Source organism: Lepisma saccharinum, chromosome 26 (assembly GCF_977018435.1).
Source record: "Lepisma saccharinum chromosome 26, izLepSacc3.1, whole genome shotgun sequence".
Classification (NCBI taxonomy): Eukaryota; Metazoa; Arthropoda; class Insecta; order Zygentoma; family Lepismatidae; genus Lepisma; species Lepisma saccharinum.
This window is the reverse complement of record NC_139254.1, coordinates 1,306,545-1,323,145: the sequence shown is the minus strand read 5'-3', so window position 1 is coordinate 1,323,145 and position 16,601 is coordinate 1,306,545. Positions and strand designations below refer to the sequence as shown.

Genomic DNA, 16,601 nt, shown 5'->3' with positions numbered 1-16,601 from the left:
GAACTCCATGTAAGATGTCCAACTCGGAAGCCATGTATTTCTCTAGTATATAAGCCTGGTGAGCAATAACATGGTGCCCCTTTTTATTGCCTACATGTTGGTGTTACAAGAAATGTGTCAGTTTTACCGGAACTCTGTGTTGGCAGCCAGGTCGAATACTGCCTTATTTGGTGTCCAACTGAAGCGATCTATGATAGGTGACTGAGTTCATGTGCCATCCTTCTGCTATCCATCTATCATCCTGAATCAATCAATTCCAGTGTGCAGCAAAATTTAGTCTTCCTTATTTCTTGATTAGTATTCATTCACTGTTTAGTATCAATTCTTCCTAAGATACCACAGTAAGTGGAGCTGCAGGATGCGGCATCAGGGTGGTGTTGTCTTTTCCCTTGCAAAATGAATGACATGTGGATGTATAGCCACTAGCGTATGCACAGCATTCTTTTTCCGAGGGAGTGGGATTGTGAAAGTGAATATTATATAACTGCATTCTGGAAAGGTGGGAGGGGGATACACTATAAGGTATTTCATAAATGCAATCTTTTACTTTGTTTTAAAAGTTGTTCAAAGATAAAAATGGTCATCGGGAGTCATTTTAAAGAGAGTTTCCATTTACAAGTTTTGTTTTTCCTGAGTTCTTTACTGTTATCATTTGAAAATTTTGATTTTCTCAAAATTTTGGAGGGGCTGTAGCCCCATCGGCTCACCCCCTGTAAAACACCAGTGCTTATAGCTACCTACATGATTGATATCAACATGTCAAAACTTGTTTTTATGCAACTCTGAGATACGTAATCATCATAGTCAATTATAATTATACGAGTATATTGTATGTGTGCAATGAATATACAGTCATGGACAATTCTATGTAATAGCAATCCTGTTGGAAGTCAATATTGTCATTACAACCCGGAAGTGTCCATGACTACAGTTTAGAAAGTGCTACACACTTGCATTTAAACAAGCAATGATTGTTACGTATGTTTCTACCTGAATGGATAACTTTCGGAAATTCTTTTTCGTGCCGCACGCAATCAGATTGAAAAACCAGTCTTTAACTTCCTGTTGCGTCAGTGTCTTAATGCATTGCACCTGGTGAAGAATAAAGAGAATCATTTTGATAATCACTTGCTCAGCTCTTCTAAAACAGGAAAAATGGCTATGAACAAATTAATCTAGAAGTAATAAAAGACTTACCTGAAGTCTATCTGTGACAATGTAATCAGCCCCAGTTGTGTTTCATGAGTTTGTGCTAGTCTTTTTATGCATTTTGCCAATTACGAATTAAGCTTTTTGCTGGGGGGGGGGGGTTGCCCACTCGGTGCCGTATTTATCATTTCATTTCTGGCAGGGAGGACAGACTTGGTTTTCTTTAGGTATACAAAGTTGTGTATCAATGCTACTAGTTAGTAAATTCTAATATTGCCTTCCAGTTCTAAGTACCTACATAATGCATCAAATCTTATGATGATATTTAGACATAATTTATGATCAGTATATTTAAATTCTAAGGAAGCCCATACACAAAAAGAGCTATTGACTCAATGACAGCGTGCGGCGAGAAATTCGATCTACATAACTCCAACAATTAAACCTGGCAAGATCTGCTCTTCTTGCCATGGCGCTAGGCTTTCGTAGTTTATTTGACAATGTACAAAGCAACGGCATTACTCTGGAAGCTTTTTTATAAAACCTCGGCACCCGAAAACAATAAACAAATAATGATATTTAAAAATAGAACATTAAGTAGGATGCAATTGTTTTAAAGGTTAATTAACTGTTTTCCCCGAATGATTTTCAATGGTGTTTGTTCCAAAACTAAGAAATGGTATATCATATGCAATTTCATTTTCTTTGGCGGGGATAAAAATATCCCTGGCAGGGATTTAAAAAAAAATATTCTGCTGGGGATCAAAATTTTAGTGAGGGGGGCAATCCCTGACATCCCCCTGTAAATTTGCACTTTGCATTTTGCTACATAAGATCATTTATTTATTTAAGGTTGCCCAACATTATCTAAAATAAATATGTAAAAGCAGTGGAATCATGGCTTGGTTCTGAAAATTAGTGAAGGTCGTCAGTCCTTAGCTTATTGTCAACTTCATCACAAAAGATCAAGTCTGAAATTTTTGGAAATATATTCCAGGAAAAACTGGAACTGTTTTTAAAGTTTGTTTACTAGAGTGGCCACACCAATATTGCATAAGATTATAACTCTTGAACCTTTCCTGGCTGTGAATATTGAAGTTTTCTTGAGCAATCAGCCAGGTGATTTCCGGATGGGCTTCCGAGCTTTCGAGAGCTAATGTCACTCTCATCTTCAGTGATTGAAGTGCAGAGATAAGTCAGGGTGCAGTTATATGTATTTGGTGTGGGAGGGGTCCGGTGTAGGTGGCGTTTCTCCAACATCCACGCTCCCAGTCAACTATCGCTAACCAGGCTGGGTCCAGTTTGAGTCCCGTGTCCCTGTTGAGGTTTTCCATTTCTCCGTGTATGGCTATTGCTTCTTTGATGAGACGCTCCCAGTAATTTGATGATTTATTGATGATCTCGGTGGTTGTGAAGTCAATTCTATGGCCCTCCTGGATGGAATGTTCTGCTAACCCTGATTTTAGGATCAGTGTCCTCAACGCAAAGAGTTTTCACCATGCAGCGCAGCGATCAACCGTAATCTTGACATTGTTTCACTGAGCCATCGCCATCAGCGACACAGAGCACCTTCAAGAGGAAATAAGACACCTGCGCACAGCTTTGAGACAGAATGGATACAGTGAAGGCATTATCAACAGGACACTAGAGAGAGTAACACACAGGAACAACCAACGAACAAACCCGGACCCACCTGATAACCAAGAAGACAAGAAGATAGCCATCGTCCCATACATTCGAAACCCTAAACACGACCTAGGACAGAAGACACTTGGGGTTTACCACATCATCTGTTCCTGCGGTAAAGCCTACATTGGACAAACGGGGAGGTCAATAGAACAGCGTTGCAAAGAACATGCAGCTACATCAAGAATTTGCATTCCCAAAAATCAGGGTTAGCAGAACATTCCATCCAGGAGGGCCATAGAATTGACTTCACAACCACCGAGATCATCAATAAATCATCAAATTACTGGGAGCGTCTCATCAAAGAAGCAATAGCCATACACGGAGAAATGGAAAACCTCAACAGGGACACGGGACTCAAACTGGACCCAGCCTGGATAGCGATAGTCGACTGGGAGCACGGATGTCTGAGAAACGCCACCTACTCCGGACCCCTCCCACACCAAATACATATAACTTATCTCTGCACTTAAATCACTGAAGATGAGAGTGACGTTAGCTCTGGATAGCTCGGAAGCCTATCTGGAAATCACCTGGCTGAATGTGCAAGAAAACCTCTTCAAGATTATAACTATTCTTATTTTACTGTCTGGAATCAGTAAGAACAAGTACAGGATGTGCCAGTGAATCGGGTGATTTGGCAACAGTGTTTTCTATTATTAGCATGTCTGCCAGTGAATCCGGTGATCGGCAACAGTGTTTTCTATTTTTAGCATGAGCGGGAAAAGGGAATGATACCGCCAAGTGGCATGGCCTTGAATAGCATTCAGTTTGAAATGGAGTCCTGGACTGTTGCACAGTGTGCATTCGCCGTAAAGCATTTTATAAGAACAATGGTAGCTATGCTGCCCAATGTGAATTTCACAAGAAATTTGGGATTCATCATCAAAACAGTAAAGTGCCATCAGCTCATGGCACAAAAAGGTGGGTAAACAACTTTGAAGAGATCGGCTCAACTGTTAAGAAGAAAGGTGGTAATGTTAAAACTGTTCGCACCCCACAGATGTGTTACGTTCACGATCAGTTTGCTGAGTGTGTGCAGCATAATGGAGGGCATCTTGAGGATGTAATATTTTGAGTGGAATGGTTTCTGCAAATGCTAAGGTATGCCCTTCGTAATAAATGTAACTGCATCATGATATCCAATCTTAAAAATCGCCTGATTCACTGGCTGACCCTGTATATTGCTTGAGCTTTAATAACAATGCAAGGCATTGGCTCCTGCTGTCTATACTTAACTTCTACACAACATAAATTACAACTACGTTTTATAATTAACTGTACAACTGAATATCAATGTTTCTTTTAAAAGTGCATACCTCCCGGGTCTTTCTGTTGAACATGTAATCCAGAGATGTGATTTCAGACCAATTGCTGCTAACTTCATCATACAGATCGAGATCAACAGTCTGTTTGCTCTTGATTAGAGACTTCTTGAAATTCTTGAACTCTTCTTCTGATTGGTTCTCCATCTGATCCTTGAAGGTCTTCAGAAATTCCTCAATCCTCTCGTTAACATGGTCAGCGCTGTTGTGGGGGCAATAAAAGGCAGTCTGGTTACTATTAGGGATGGACACAAAATCAGTATAACTGACATCTGAATTTCAAAATATCCTACATCCGTTTTGGATGCAACGGATAATCCAGATATTCAAATATCCATATAATTCCTTTATCTGAATATCCAGATATTTTGAATATTTGATGAAGAATTTCCAGTGAAATTCCACCAGTGAAATATGAACATGAAAAATAAAAGAATATGTGAATACGTGATAAAACTGTCGAGATAATGCACACATTCGGTTATCCGGACATTTTGAATAATCTGAATTTCCAGATAATCTCTATATATATGGATAATTCAGATAATCTGAATATCCATTATTTAAAAAAAGGAAAGTTAAAAAATGTACTTACGTATGTGAGTATATAGTTCCTACTGTAGAACGGCGTTTCAGAGATTGACTATCTCCTTCTTCACGTTCATAAAAAAAACTAGGTACTTGACATAGTACTGAGTCAAAAATGTAATATGAGGATTGTGGTTAAGGGTTGGTTTGGATACATTTAAAATATTATGTTTTTGCTATTAGAAGTACGTAAAAAGCATGTTGTTCCCTAAGAAAACTTGTACAATAGACCTATTCACAGGTAAAAAGTTAAAAGTCTGAAAAACAATGCAACTTGCAGGTTTGGCCATTCCTACCCAACTGTGCATCCTAATCCACATGAAGGTCAATTCTCCACGAGTGTTTCCCCTCCCCTTAATTTTCTCGTTTCCCCTTATTACGTCACAAATCCAACGTAAATTCACGTTCCTCCTGTGCAGCTTGCATAACTTCCAGAGTGACGTGGAAACCGATATTGGGTTCAATCTTCCAGGCTTTGTACCATCTTTTGAGGAAATTGATCCACCCTTCTTCCAAATTTCCTTCGTCCCTATTAAGATTATTCTTCCCCCCCCACAAATATTCGCTGTTTCATACACGTTTCTTCCTAACTTCCTCCCTTCTTTTCTAATTATCTCTTTTTTTGTGATTCTATGCCCACTTTCCAAAATGTGTTCTGAGCGACCCGTTTTGGGAACTTTTTCCCTTATATCCTTTTCATGCTCGCTCCATCTTTTACCCATATTTCGACCCATCTGTCCTATGTACTCCTTCCTGCATTGACATTCTATTCGATAAACCCCCTTCTGTTTTTCCGGTATTTCCCTAGTTGTCTTTCCTTTCTTATAATCGGTAAAGTATTTTTCTACATTCTTTGGTGCTTTCATCCCACAAACGATTCCGAAATCTCTCGTTACTTTTCCGATTTTTTCCGATACGAATTGATGGCAAGGGATGCCAACGTACTTTACCTTCCTCTTTTCGATATTTTCCCTTTCTTTTTAATCCCCTTCCTCTTTTTTGGTTTCTTTCCTAATAATTTTCTGTCTCCCCACGATCTTATCCATTTCTCTATTTGTATATCCGTTTTTTAATCCTGTCTTGGAAAAACAAGACGAAAGAATAAACTTCTCTACGGAAAATTTAAACGATGGAAAAATCAATTTTCTGGATCTTAGTATTTTGAAAGAAGGAAATAGGATTAGAACAGGAGTACATCATAAACCCCTATCGGGGAACTTATATATTAACAAGGAATCGACGCACCCCAAAAAAACAAAGAAAAACGTATTCCTAAACTTTTTTATTAGGGCCGGTAGATTATGCAATAATGGAAAAGAAAAAGACAACGAAATTCGGTGGATAAGAAAAACAGGATTAAAAAACGGATATACAAATAGAGAAATGGATAAGATCGCGGGGAGAGCACAGAAAATTATTAGGAAAGATTTGTGACGTAATAAGGGGAAACGAGAAAATTAAGGGGAGGGGAAACACTCGTGGAGAATTGACCTTCATGTGGATTAGGATGCACAGTTGGGTAGGAATGGCCAAACCTGCAAGTTGCATTGTTTTTCAGACTTTTAACTTTTTACCTGTGAATAGGTCTATTGTACAAGTTTTCTTAGGGAACAACATGCTTTTTACGTACTTCTAATAGCAAAAACATAATATTTTAAATGTATCCAAACCAACCCTTAACCACAATCCTCATATTACATTTTTGACTCAGTACTATGTCAAGTACCTAGTTTTTTTATGAACGTGAAGAAGGAGATAGTCAATCTCTGAAACGTCGTTCTACAGTAGGAACTATATACTCACATACGTAAGTACATTTTTTAACTTTCCTTTTTTATATTTTGGATTTGTGAGTAACACGTGACTAACCTACAAAATGCTATCCATTATTTGGATATCCAGATTTAATCCATATTTGAAATCTGGATAGAAAATGATCAATATCTGGATTTAGCCATCCCTAATTACTACACACAAATCACTACTGGTATTAATTTAAATTAAGGATTAATCAATACTGATAACTAGGGCTTGAATTTTGATGCAAATGCGATTTTTTGGGTTTTTTTCTTTTTGTTAAGGTAGAAACATTGCATAAGTAGATAGGAACGTGTTTTACATGTAAGTGAATATATTGGGATGGCTTTGTTAGAGCATTTTTTTGCATTTTTGGCCCTTTTTGGAGTAAAGGTCATTTTTTAAACTTTTTAAACCATTTGTCATTTTTCAGCCTTTTAAAAGTCATATTATGCATTTTTCTACATTTTGGTGAAAGAAGGGGCATTTTACATGCAAGTGTAACCCTTTGAAGGAGAGAGGTTCTCGACTCTCGTCTCATTGCCTGCCTTCAGCTCAGTTCTGAATGACTGTGTTTGAAGAGAGAGAGAAATTCTGCTCCTCTTGTGTTGGTGGAAGTCAAGGCTCTCTTGTCAGACAACCAACATCATTCACTTTTGAAAATTTGCATTTGTTTTCCGTTGTGTACTGCAGCTCAGTACTTAAAGTGTAAAAGATGACAAAAAGTGATATTTCTTACTTGTATTGTACTACCATACGTAATGAACATGTGATAGATACTGTAACATTAATTTGTAATTTGAATTTCTCTTGGTAGTTTATAAATTTGTTTTCCAAATCTTACAGAATTTTTAGGTCATTTTTTAAAGTTTATAGGGTATTTTCTTGCATGTATTAGGTTATAAATGCATTTCTTAAAGGCCATTTTTTGACAATTTTAATGTCATCAAAATTCTAGCCCTACTGATAACCAATATTTTAATGATGCACTATGAAATTACTTAACCAATATTCTACTGATCCAACATAAAATTACATAACCAATACCGATAACCATTATTCTTCTGATTTGATATCAAATTGCTTATCAGAATGTAAGAAGAGACCCAAGGCTCTGGTGTCTGACTCTCAACCAGTATAATCCCCTGGGAGGCTCATGTTGTGTGATTGTCCCTTGAACCATTTCATCATATCACAATTCATCCTCATCTTTGCAATTAGTCAAAGTGGCAGAAAAGCAAAGGAAATATAACCAATTAATCAAATTGCTCAACCAATATTGTACCAATTGAAATTTCAATTAAGAATCTGAATGTAATGTTCACCCACTTAATGCATGTAACCAGGTGTTCGGACATTTACTTTGTAAAAACCAAGGTACGTGAGTTATATCTTTTTATATTCATTAAGAAATAACAAAATGGCAGAATTCTACACTAAACTAGAAGAGTTTTATTTTATCCATATTGCAACACAGTGCAAGCAAACAAAAATGATCCTGCATGCTTATGTTGCAAGATCAGAGAATGAAAATAAATTTACTTTTTGTCTTAACTCACTTTTTGATAGAGCCTCCCCGATGTACTGATAACATCGTCGCCTTGTAATCAAGAGGTCCACGGGTTCAATGCCCGGTGGAGACACTGGTTCAGAACCCACTTTACACTGTAGGCCCAGTCTCAATTAACTTTTCTGTGTATAAAGTGGACTTAAAACAAGAAGTCAAGTGTACTCACTTTTTGATCATTTAAATTTTTGTTCATTAGTATTTGAAGATTGCTTAATAAATTTGAACAAGGCTCAGTAAATTTACATGAATTATTACAGGACTGAATCAATACCAATGTATACCAGTATCATTCATTCTCACTATTCTGTAGTCTGGATATTTCATGAGACCTGCAAAATGTCGTGCAACTTTCTTGCAGTCTCAATATCCTGAAAAAATACAGAATGCACAATTTTCATTCATTTTGTGCCAACATTGTGTGGCAAAAGTGGCTCATAACATGAAAACCATAAGATATATTTACATTTGGTTTTCTACATTAAAAAGCCTCATCCATGGAGATATCTTTTCAATGCTTAACTTTATTAATTTACTGCATGTAGGAAATATTGTAAATTCATCAATGATGAAAGTCAACATTATTCCTTTTTTTCTAGAATACCACTTTTGGGTGAATAAAATATGTATGAAATTATCAAAGGGCCATACTTAGACGACATCTGATGACTACAGGCATGCATATTTTGTTTTTGACGGAAACACGAAATATGAAATAACACACTTTCATGTTTATCAAAGGTGTGAAGTGCATTTTCCTGCTATGTTTTGTCATGAAACGATGTGAAATAAACTTCAAAATGAAAAATAAGCTCTTAAACACGAAATTTAAAGTTTATTTACTGACACGACACTTTCTGAAGTCTGAATTATCCTGAGAATTATGCAAATCACTGAAAATTGATTAATTCTGCTGTAAATATTTGAGGAGCAAAAATGGACTCCTTTGCACAGGAATATACTTAATACTCTGATAACTACATAAAATGTGCTATTAGAAGGGAAATGTTTATTTGTGTAATACCAGGCTGTCCCAGAAGTCCTGCACCATCAGTACACTGAGCTCCAAGAGCTGAAGTTTGCAAGGGTAGGTGTCGCCACCGGTGAAAGGCTGTTGGCAGGAATAGAGGACAGGTTCGTGGGATCAAGTGAAGGCACGCACTGCATGTGTAGCGAGTGTTCCCGTGAAGTTAAAGTGGGCACGATGAGTGAGGACCAAATTGCACTTTGTGCAGTGCTACGGGTTTTTATAGAAAAAAATGACTAACAGCAAAAGCGGCAGCGGAGGAAATTTGTCGTGTGGAGAACGAAGAAGTGGTGAATCGACCGACAGCTTTCCGTTGGTTCAAAAAATTCGCTTCAGGTGATCTACGCCTCGCGGACAACCCCTCGCACGGGAAGACCTCCGATGGACATTAAGAAGTCTCTGCAGGATGCTGTGAATGCTACACCACAATCCAGCACACGTATGTTAGCAAGAGTGGTTGGACATCCAAATCGACAGTAAACCGTCGCTTATGTGACATGGATTACACCATTAAACAGCCCCGACAAAGTCCGCACGAGCTGACAGAGGTGCAGGCCCAGCGCAGAGTTGCAATTTGCCAGACATTGCTACAAAACCCGCGTGATCTTCGTTTTTGGAGGAGAATTGTGACAGGAGACGAGAAGTGGGTGTTTCTGAAAACCCTGATACATGTAAACAGTGGGTGAAAAGAAGACAGGAGGCCATCGCCCATGTGAAACAGGACAGCTTTGGGAAAAAGCTCATGCTGAATGTGTGGTGGAATATTGACGGGATTGTCCATTATGAGTTTGTTCCAGAAGGTCATGCTGTAACAGGTGAACTGTATTCTGAACAATTACGCTGAGTGTATGCCATTCTAAACGGGAAATACCCGGCATTAACAAGAAGGAAGAGGTTACTGCTGCAAAATGACAATGCTCCCAGTCAGCGGTCTCGAAGAGTGACCAATTCTGAACAATTACGCTGAGTGTATGCCATTCTAAACGGGAAATACCCGGCATTAACAAGAAAGAAGAGGTTACTGCTGCAAAATGACAGTGCTCCCAGTCAGCGGTCTCGAAGAGTGACCAACACACTAGCTGAGCTTGACGAATTTGAGTTGTTACCTCATCCCGCCTATAGTCTGGAAGTCGCACCATCGGATTACGGTTTGTTTCGCTCTCTCTCACATTTCCTGTGTTGTCGGCACTTCAATTCATATGATGAGGTAAATTCTGCCTGTTCTGAGTTTTTCAATTCTAAACATGCCACCTGGTATCGCCATCAGATTGAACTGTTGTCGCAGAGATGGGTGAAGGTAATTGAACATGGAGGCCTGTACTTTGCTGAATAAAGTCTGTCTTTGTTTCTGATATTCTGTGTTTCATCTTCGCCCTTGTATGGTGCAGAACTTCTGGGACAGCCTGGTAAGTATAGTTTTTAAATCAAATTTCGGGTTACATTCAACATTTTAACAGTGAAATACCATTTTATATACAGCTTTTGATCCCAATATATGCCCAGTTTTTCTACTGATGACATATTAATTTGTCATTTGCGACCAATATATGGGTCATGTGCAGCATTTGATGGGTTTGGGACTGGAGATCATATGGGCTAAGTGAAAAAGTGTCATTTTATGGGCATATGATGTTAGCTGGACTCCAGAAACTATCAGCCTGTGTAGGTGATTAAATTCCAAGCAATTCTTTTGAATCAGCCCTCGTACATGCTATCATAGGTATCAGACTAGCTGTAATGGAATTCATATATGCAAAGACAGCAGAATAAAGAAATAAAACAAGAATCAACTTACTTATGTTTATGAGCCTGGTAATTAACTGTTATGGAAAATCCCAGAATTCCATTAGTGTCATGATCCATAGAGTAGACATTGTAGCCCAACTGCTCCTTTGTCCTTAAAATATTGAACACCGGTTCCTCCATTATTAGCTAACAAATAAAGGTAATGAATATTGAGATTATAACTGAACCCTAGGTTTTTTTGTAATTATGTACATATTTTATCCAGCATATTTAATTACACAAAGTACTGAAACATCAATAAATTACACCAAGAGGACTAACTAACTAACTAACTCTCTAGCCTTCTTAAACCCGAAGGTTCATGGCTGCAGCAACACAGGCCTTCCATCTGTCCCTATCTTGAGCAAGATCTATATACTCTTTTCCATCCCTACCGATTTCCTTTAGGTCCATCTCGACGTTGTCCCTCCATCTTCGTCTTGGCCTTCCTACAGGTCTCTTACCATCTGGTTTCCCAACAAGAATTCTGTAAACTCCTCTTTCCTCTCCCATTCGTGCCACATGGCCTGCCCACCTAAGTCTTCTTGATTTAATTATTCTAATAATATCTGGACATGAATACAAATTATGTAGTTCTAAATTATGTAACCTTCTCCACTCACCTGTCTCCTCATCCCTTTTAGGTCCAAAGATTTTCCTAAGGATCTTATTTTCAAATACTCTCAATTTATGTTCCTCTTTTAATGTAAGGGACCAAGTTGCACACCCATATAATACTACAGGCAAAATTACTGTTTTGTATATTTTAACTTTTAGTTTCTTAGATATTAAACGAGAAGACAAAAGTTTATGAAGAGAGAAGTAACATGCATTTCCTGAATTAAGCCTACTTTTTATTTCCTCTTTAATATAATTTTCATTTGTTAATATTACTCCTAAGTATTTGAATTTGGAAACTGGTTCAAACGAGTTGTTATCAATAATTAGATTTTGATTATTACCTAACACTTGGTTTCGGCCTGTAAGCATATATTTAGTTTTCTCTTTGTTAACTTCCAAACCTATCTCTTTAGCAGTTTTGAAAAATATTTTAGCATTATTCTTAATCGTATTTATATCATCCCCCAGTAAGTCTACATCATCTGCATATGCTAACAACTGAGTCACACCATTTAATTTTAGTCCTTCTTTAGTTTCTTTTACCTTCCTTACAGCATATTCTAAGGCAAAATTAAAGAGCAATGGAGATAATGCATCTCCTTGTTTTAACCCATCGTGAATTATAAATTTGTCAGACATATTATTACCCACAGGAATTTTACTTTCTGTTTCACTGGTGCATATTTTTATCATACTAACAAGCTTCTTAGGTATTCCAAACTCTACTAATATATTATATAATTTATCTCTTTTGACCGAATCATATGCTTTTTTGAAATCAATGAATAGCTGATGGACATTTTGATTATATTCCCACTTTTTTTCAAGTGTCTGTCTGATGTGAAAAATTTGATCTGTAGTTGATCTGTTACGTTTAAATCCACATTGATAATCACCTATAATTTCATTAGCATATGGGGTTAGTCTTGTTAAAAGAATGTTAGACAATATTTTGTATGTTGTTGAGAGTAGAGAAATTCCACGGTAATTATTGCAGTTCATTTTATCACCTTTTTTAAACACAGGAACAATTATGGATTCTTTCCACTGTTGAGGGATTTCTTCTTTATTCCATATTAAACAAATTAATTTATGAATTTGACATATTAATGAATTTCCACCATATTTAATTAACTCAGCTGGTATTAAATCAATGCCAGGTGCTTTGTTATTCTTAAGCCTTTTAATAGCATCTTTAACTTCAGTCAAGTTAGGTTCTGAAACTAAAGGTTCTGCTGTGTGTACTTCATTTACTTCTGATTTATCTCCTACATGGACATTTAAAAGGTCATTAAAGTAGTTCTTCCATCTATTTAGAATATCACTTGGGTCAGCTAGAAAATCACCGTCTTTATCTTTTATCAAGTTTACTTTAGGTTGCCACCCCTTTCTAAATTCATTTACACCTTTATATAAATCTCTGATATTTTTATTTTTGCTGTTTGTTTCACCAAGAGGACACTCATTTTTTTTAAAATCCTTTTTCAAGTTACCCCCCCCCCCCCCCCCGCACATTGCAGAAATGCCATGGAGTCATATGGGTTAAGGATGGCCAAATCCAGATAAAATTTTATACAGATTTCAGATATTGGATATTCTGATATCCAAAATGTCCACATATCTGAATGTGTGCATTATTCTCAGTTTTATCATCTATCAGTTTTATAGGCTATCCACATATTCTTTCATTCGTCATGTTCATATTTCACTGTATGGATTTTCTACCAATTCGTCATCAAAACTTTACTATCCGAAAATCCCAATTATCTGGATATTCAGATTATATAGATATACAGGACCCAAGACCCTTTGATTACAAGGCAACAGTGTTACCACTATGCCATCAGGGAGGCCCTGTTGTTTACTTTTCATTAAATTTTGACACAGTAATGAATTTACGTGTTTTGTGTAAAATAATACTTTCATTTTAGGATTTCATTAAAATATGAATTCACATTAATTATTTTTATTGAAATATTTAACACAATTTTTTTTATTACTTTATCAGTAACTTTCAATATTTTTAAGTGTGCCAAAAAAATCCCTGTAGTCAGGGGAAAAAAACTGATTAGTTGCTTGATTGGAAGCACCAGCATCCCATAAGTTAATAACAAACTGTACACAAACAATTACTTTTAATCCGGATAAAATTTTATCCAGATATTGGATAATTTTTTATCCGGGTTTCAAACATCCAGATATTAGATATTCTGATATCTGGATATCCAGATTATCTAGATATTCAAATTGTCCAATTATCCAGATATCTGATATCCAGATTTTAGATTATCTTAAATGTCTGGATATCCGAATGTGTGCATTATCTGGTCAGTTTTATTATTTATCCATTTTACAGGCTATCCACATATTCTTTCATTTGTCATTTTCGTATTTCACTGTACATATTTTCTACATATCCTTCATCAGATCTGTTCTATCCAAATTATCTGGATATTTGGATTATCTGTTGCATCCAATGGATAATTTGAAATCTGGATATTCACTATCTGAAATTTTTGGCCATCCCTATTCAAAGTGTATGTGTAATCTCTACAGTACTGTAAAAAATTCAATTATGTTTACATGTAAAAATGTAAATTGTTTCATGTAAAAAACTACTACCTTCTCGCCCTGAATTCTTGTATTCTCATTCACGCAACTTTCATGTATATACTTTTCCAAACACCTCCTTTACCTCCCTGACCTATGATCTTTCCATCAAAGGTTCAAGGTTCAATTTCCAGCTGGGGCATGAGCATGTTTGTTGTCTCAGCAGTATAATCTAGTTATCACTCATCCTCATCACTGTCATTAGCCTGGAGACATACAAAATAAGTAAAACGCACAATACCGAACCAATAAGATTTGATAGATTTTCATAAAAATATGAATTTAAAAATGTGTTCATATTTGAAAAAAAAAGTAGGAAAGTTAAATACCACATTTTTAAATACAGGGTGGGGCAAAATAATGTTACCACTTATACTGTGGGGCAAAATAATGTTACCACGAGATCACCAGACCTCAGCCCGTGCAATTTCTGGTTGTGGGGGATGGTAAAGGAGCGTGTTTACACCACCAAACCTCGGGACATACAAGACCTTAAACAAAGAATTTCGACAATGATACGCTCTATACCGCAAGACATGTGTTCAAGGGTCATGGACTCAATGGTTGACAGAATGCTCAAATGTATTCAAATGTATTCACAGGTTGAAGGGGTATATTAAATGTGTATGTTTCCCTTTTGGTGGTAACATTTTTTGCCCCACCCTGTACATTGCCTACTTGTCAAATGTACTAACATTTATCAAAAATTTGTGAATGGATAAATATTAGTTTAATAAATAAAATGTTTTTTGAGGTTACATAGCTTTACCATTTTTAAAAATTTAATTAAATATTTCAAAATATTTGCTACGTATTTTTGTGTGATTTTATAAAACCCAGCCTCTACTTATGGCACAAGTAATGAGGAATATAGCATGTCCAGCAACCAGTGTTGCTAACAATTTGAATGTAGTACTGCTAAATAACCACATAAGTTGTTAAAAGGACTGATTATAAATTTTTGAAGCTTGAATTTCCATATTAGTTCATAAAGAACTCTGAAAGTAGCCAGAAAAGTTGCCTGTCACGTTGTGCTTGAATTTTGTTGCCAACTGTTGTACAAATCCACCAGATTTAGCAACTTTTTTTGCTAAAGTTTGCAACTGTGCTTGCAACCTCTATACCTTTTGTCACTTTTTTTTTTAAAAAAAAATGTTGACAACTGTTGTACAAATCCACCAGATTTAGCAACTTTTTTTGCTAAAGTTTGAAGCTGTGGTTGCAACTTGTATACTCACCAGACTTTGCCCTCTTGATGACATAAGAGATTATTGCAATGAAACATTGAAATTTGTTATTGTGCTAGGCCCATAGTTGTGTGTGCACACAGTACCTATTGGTATTAAAAAGAACAAAACCCAGTTGTTTGCTTTTCCATGTAATGCACATAGTTTGAAGAACCTACCATAACGAGTTCTATGATGCAGGTGTCTCTGAGGGACTTTGGACCAAACTGGTAGTAGTTGTGGATGATGGAGTTTGTGTCTGCATCGTTGAAGGATTTCACTCGGCAGGCAGATTCTCCCAAAGGCACCTGGGCAACCCTAGACTGGATTAAAAAAAATCATATCATGTAGTATGTGTGTTGTTAAGCAGTTTGCAAGCAGTATACATGGTGTGTCAGCAAATTCCGGACAAAACAAACGGTGTATTATAGCAAGTGGTTATTCATCAAAAACTTACATTTACAAAACAAGCTTTTATATGCTTCTACTGAAGGGATCCTTTCTGTGTCCTGTTATTTAATGTAGCCCACTTTCACTTCCATCACTGCCTCGATTCTCTGAAGCACGAGTATGACCTCTTTAACTGCTCTCAGTCCAAATCTGCTAATGCTGCCTCAATAGCATCCTGGGGAGATGCCATGTTGGGATGCCTGGACTTGTTAGTAACCCTTTCAATAATGCTCCACACTTAATAGTCCAGAGGGTTTAAATCTGTATCATTCAGAGGCCAGAATTCCTTGGACCAGAACATGTCCACATTGTCAGAGAGCCAGTTTTGCACTAAATGGCTTGTGTTAACCAGCGTGTGGCATCCTGGATATCACGGTGGTCTCACTCACCCATAAGATATTCACCAATTTTCTAAATGATGTCCCTGGGTGTTGGGTTCATTGGGCAACTGCCGGTCCTAGCCATCTTCGTCTTTGAAAGAATCTATCTTGCCAGATTAGCTGAACCTTCCTCAAACTTCTCTGAGGTCTCATACTTGTGGTCAATGTCAGTCGATCTTGGGTACCAGAAGAAACTTATGGTTTCAGACCAGAGGCATGGCGTGCATGTAACCGGTGTTACCGCAGGTAACAGCAAAATGTAAAGAAATTAAGAAGTTTTTTCCCTCAATAAAATAACAACATTGTTAAATAAGCTAACCGACAGCGTTGCAGTTGAGTGTATATTGCAGAGGACATTTTTTCTGCAGCCGACAAAAGTGAAGAGACAGG

General features: G+C 36.9%; 1 protein-coding gene across 1 annotated transcript in view; it reads right to left on the bottom strand.

Annotated features, from left to right (window-relative positions):
• Nucleotides 1-16,601, bottom strand: part of LOC145979354 (nardilysin-like) — a 90,723-nt gene that overhangs the window by 9,295 nt on the left and 64,827 nt on the right. Inside the window, exons 15-18 of the mRNA XM_083112217.1 lie at nucleotides 15,561-15,710; nucleotides 10,935-11,071; nucleotides 4,155-4,362; nucleotides 991-1,092 (exon numbers count right to left, since the gene is read on the bottom strand). Coding sequence (XP_082968343.1) covers nucleotides 991-1,092; nucleotides 4,155-4,362; nucleotides 10,935-11,071; nucleotides 15,561-15,710 — 597 coding nt within the window. The remainder of the gene's footprint in view (nucleotides 1-990; nucleotides 1,093-4,154; nucleotides 4,363-10,934; nucleotides 11,072-15,560; nucleotides 15,711-16,601) is intronic.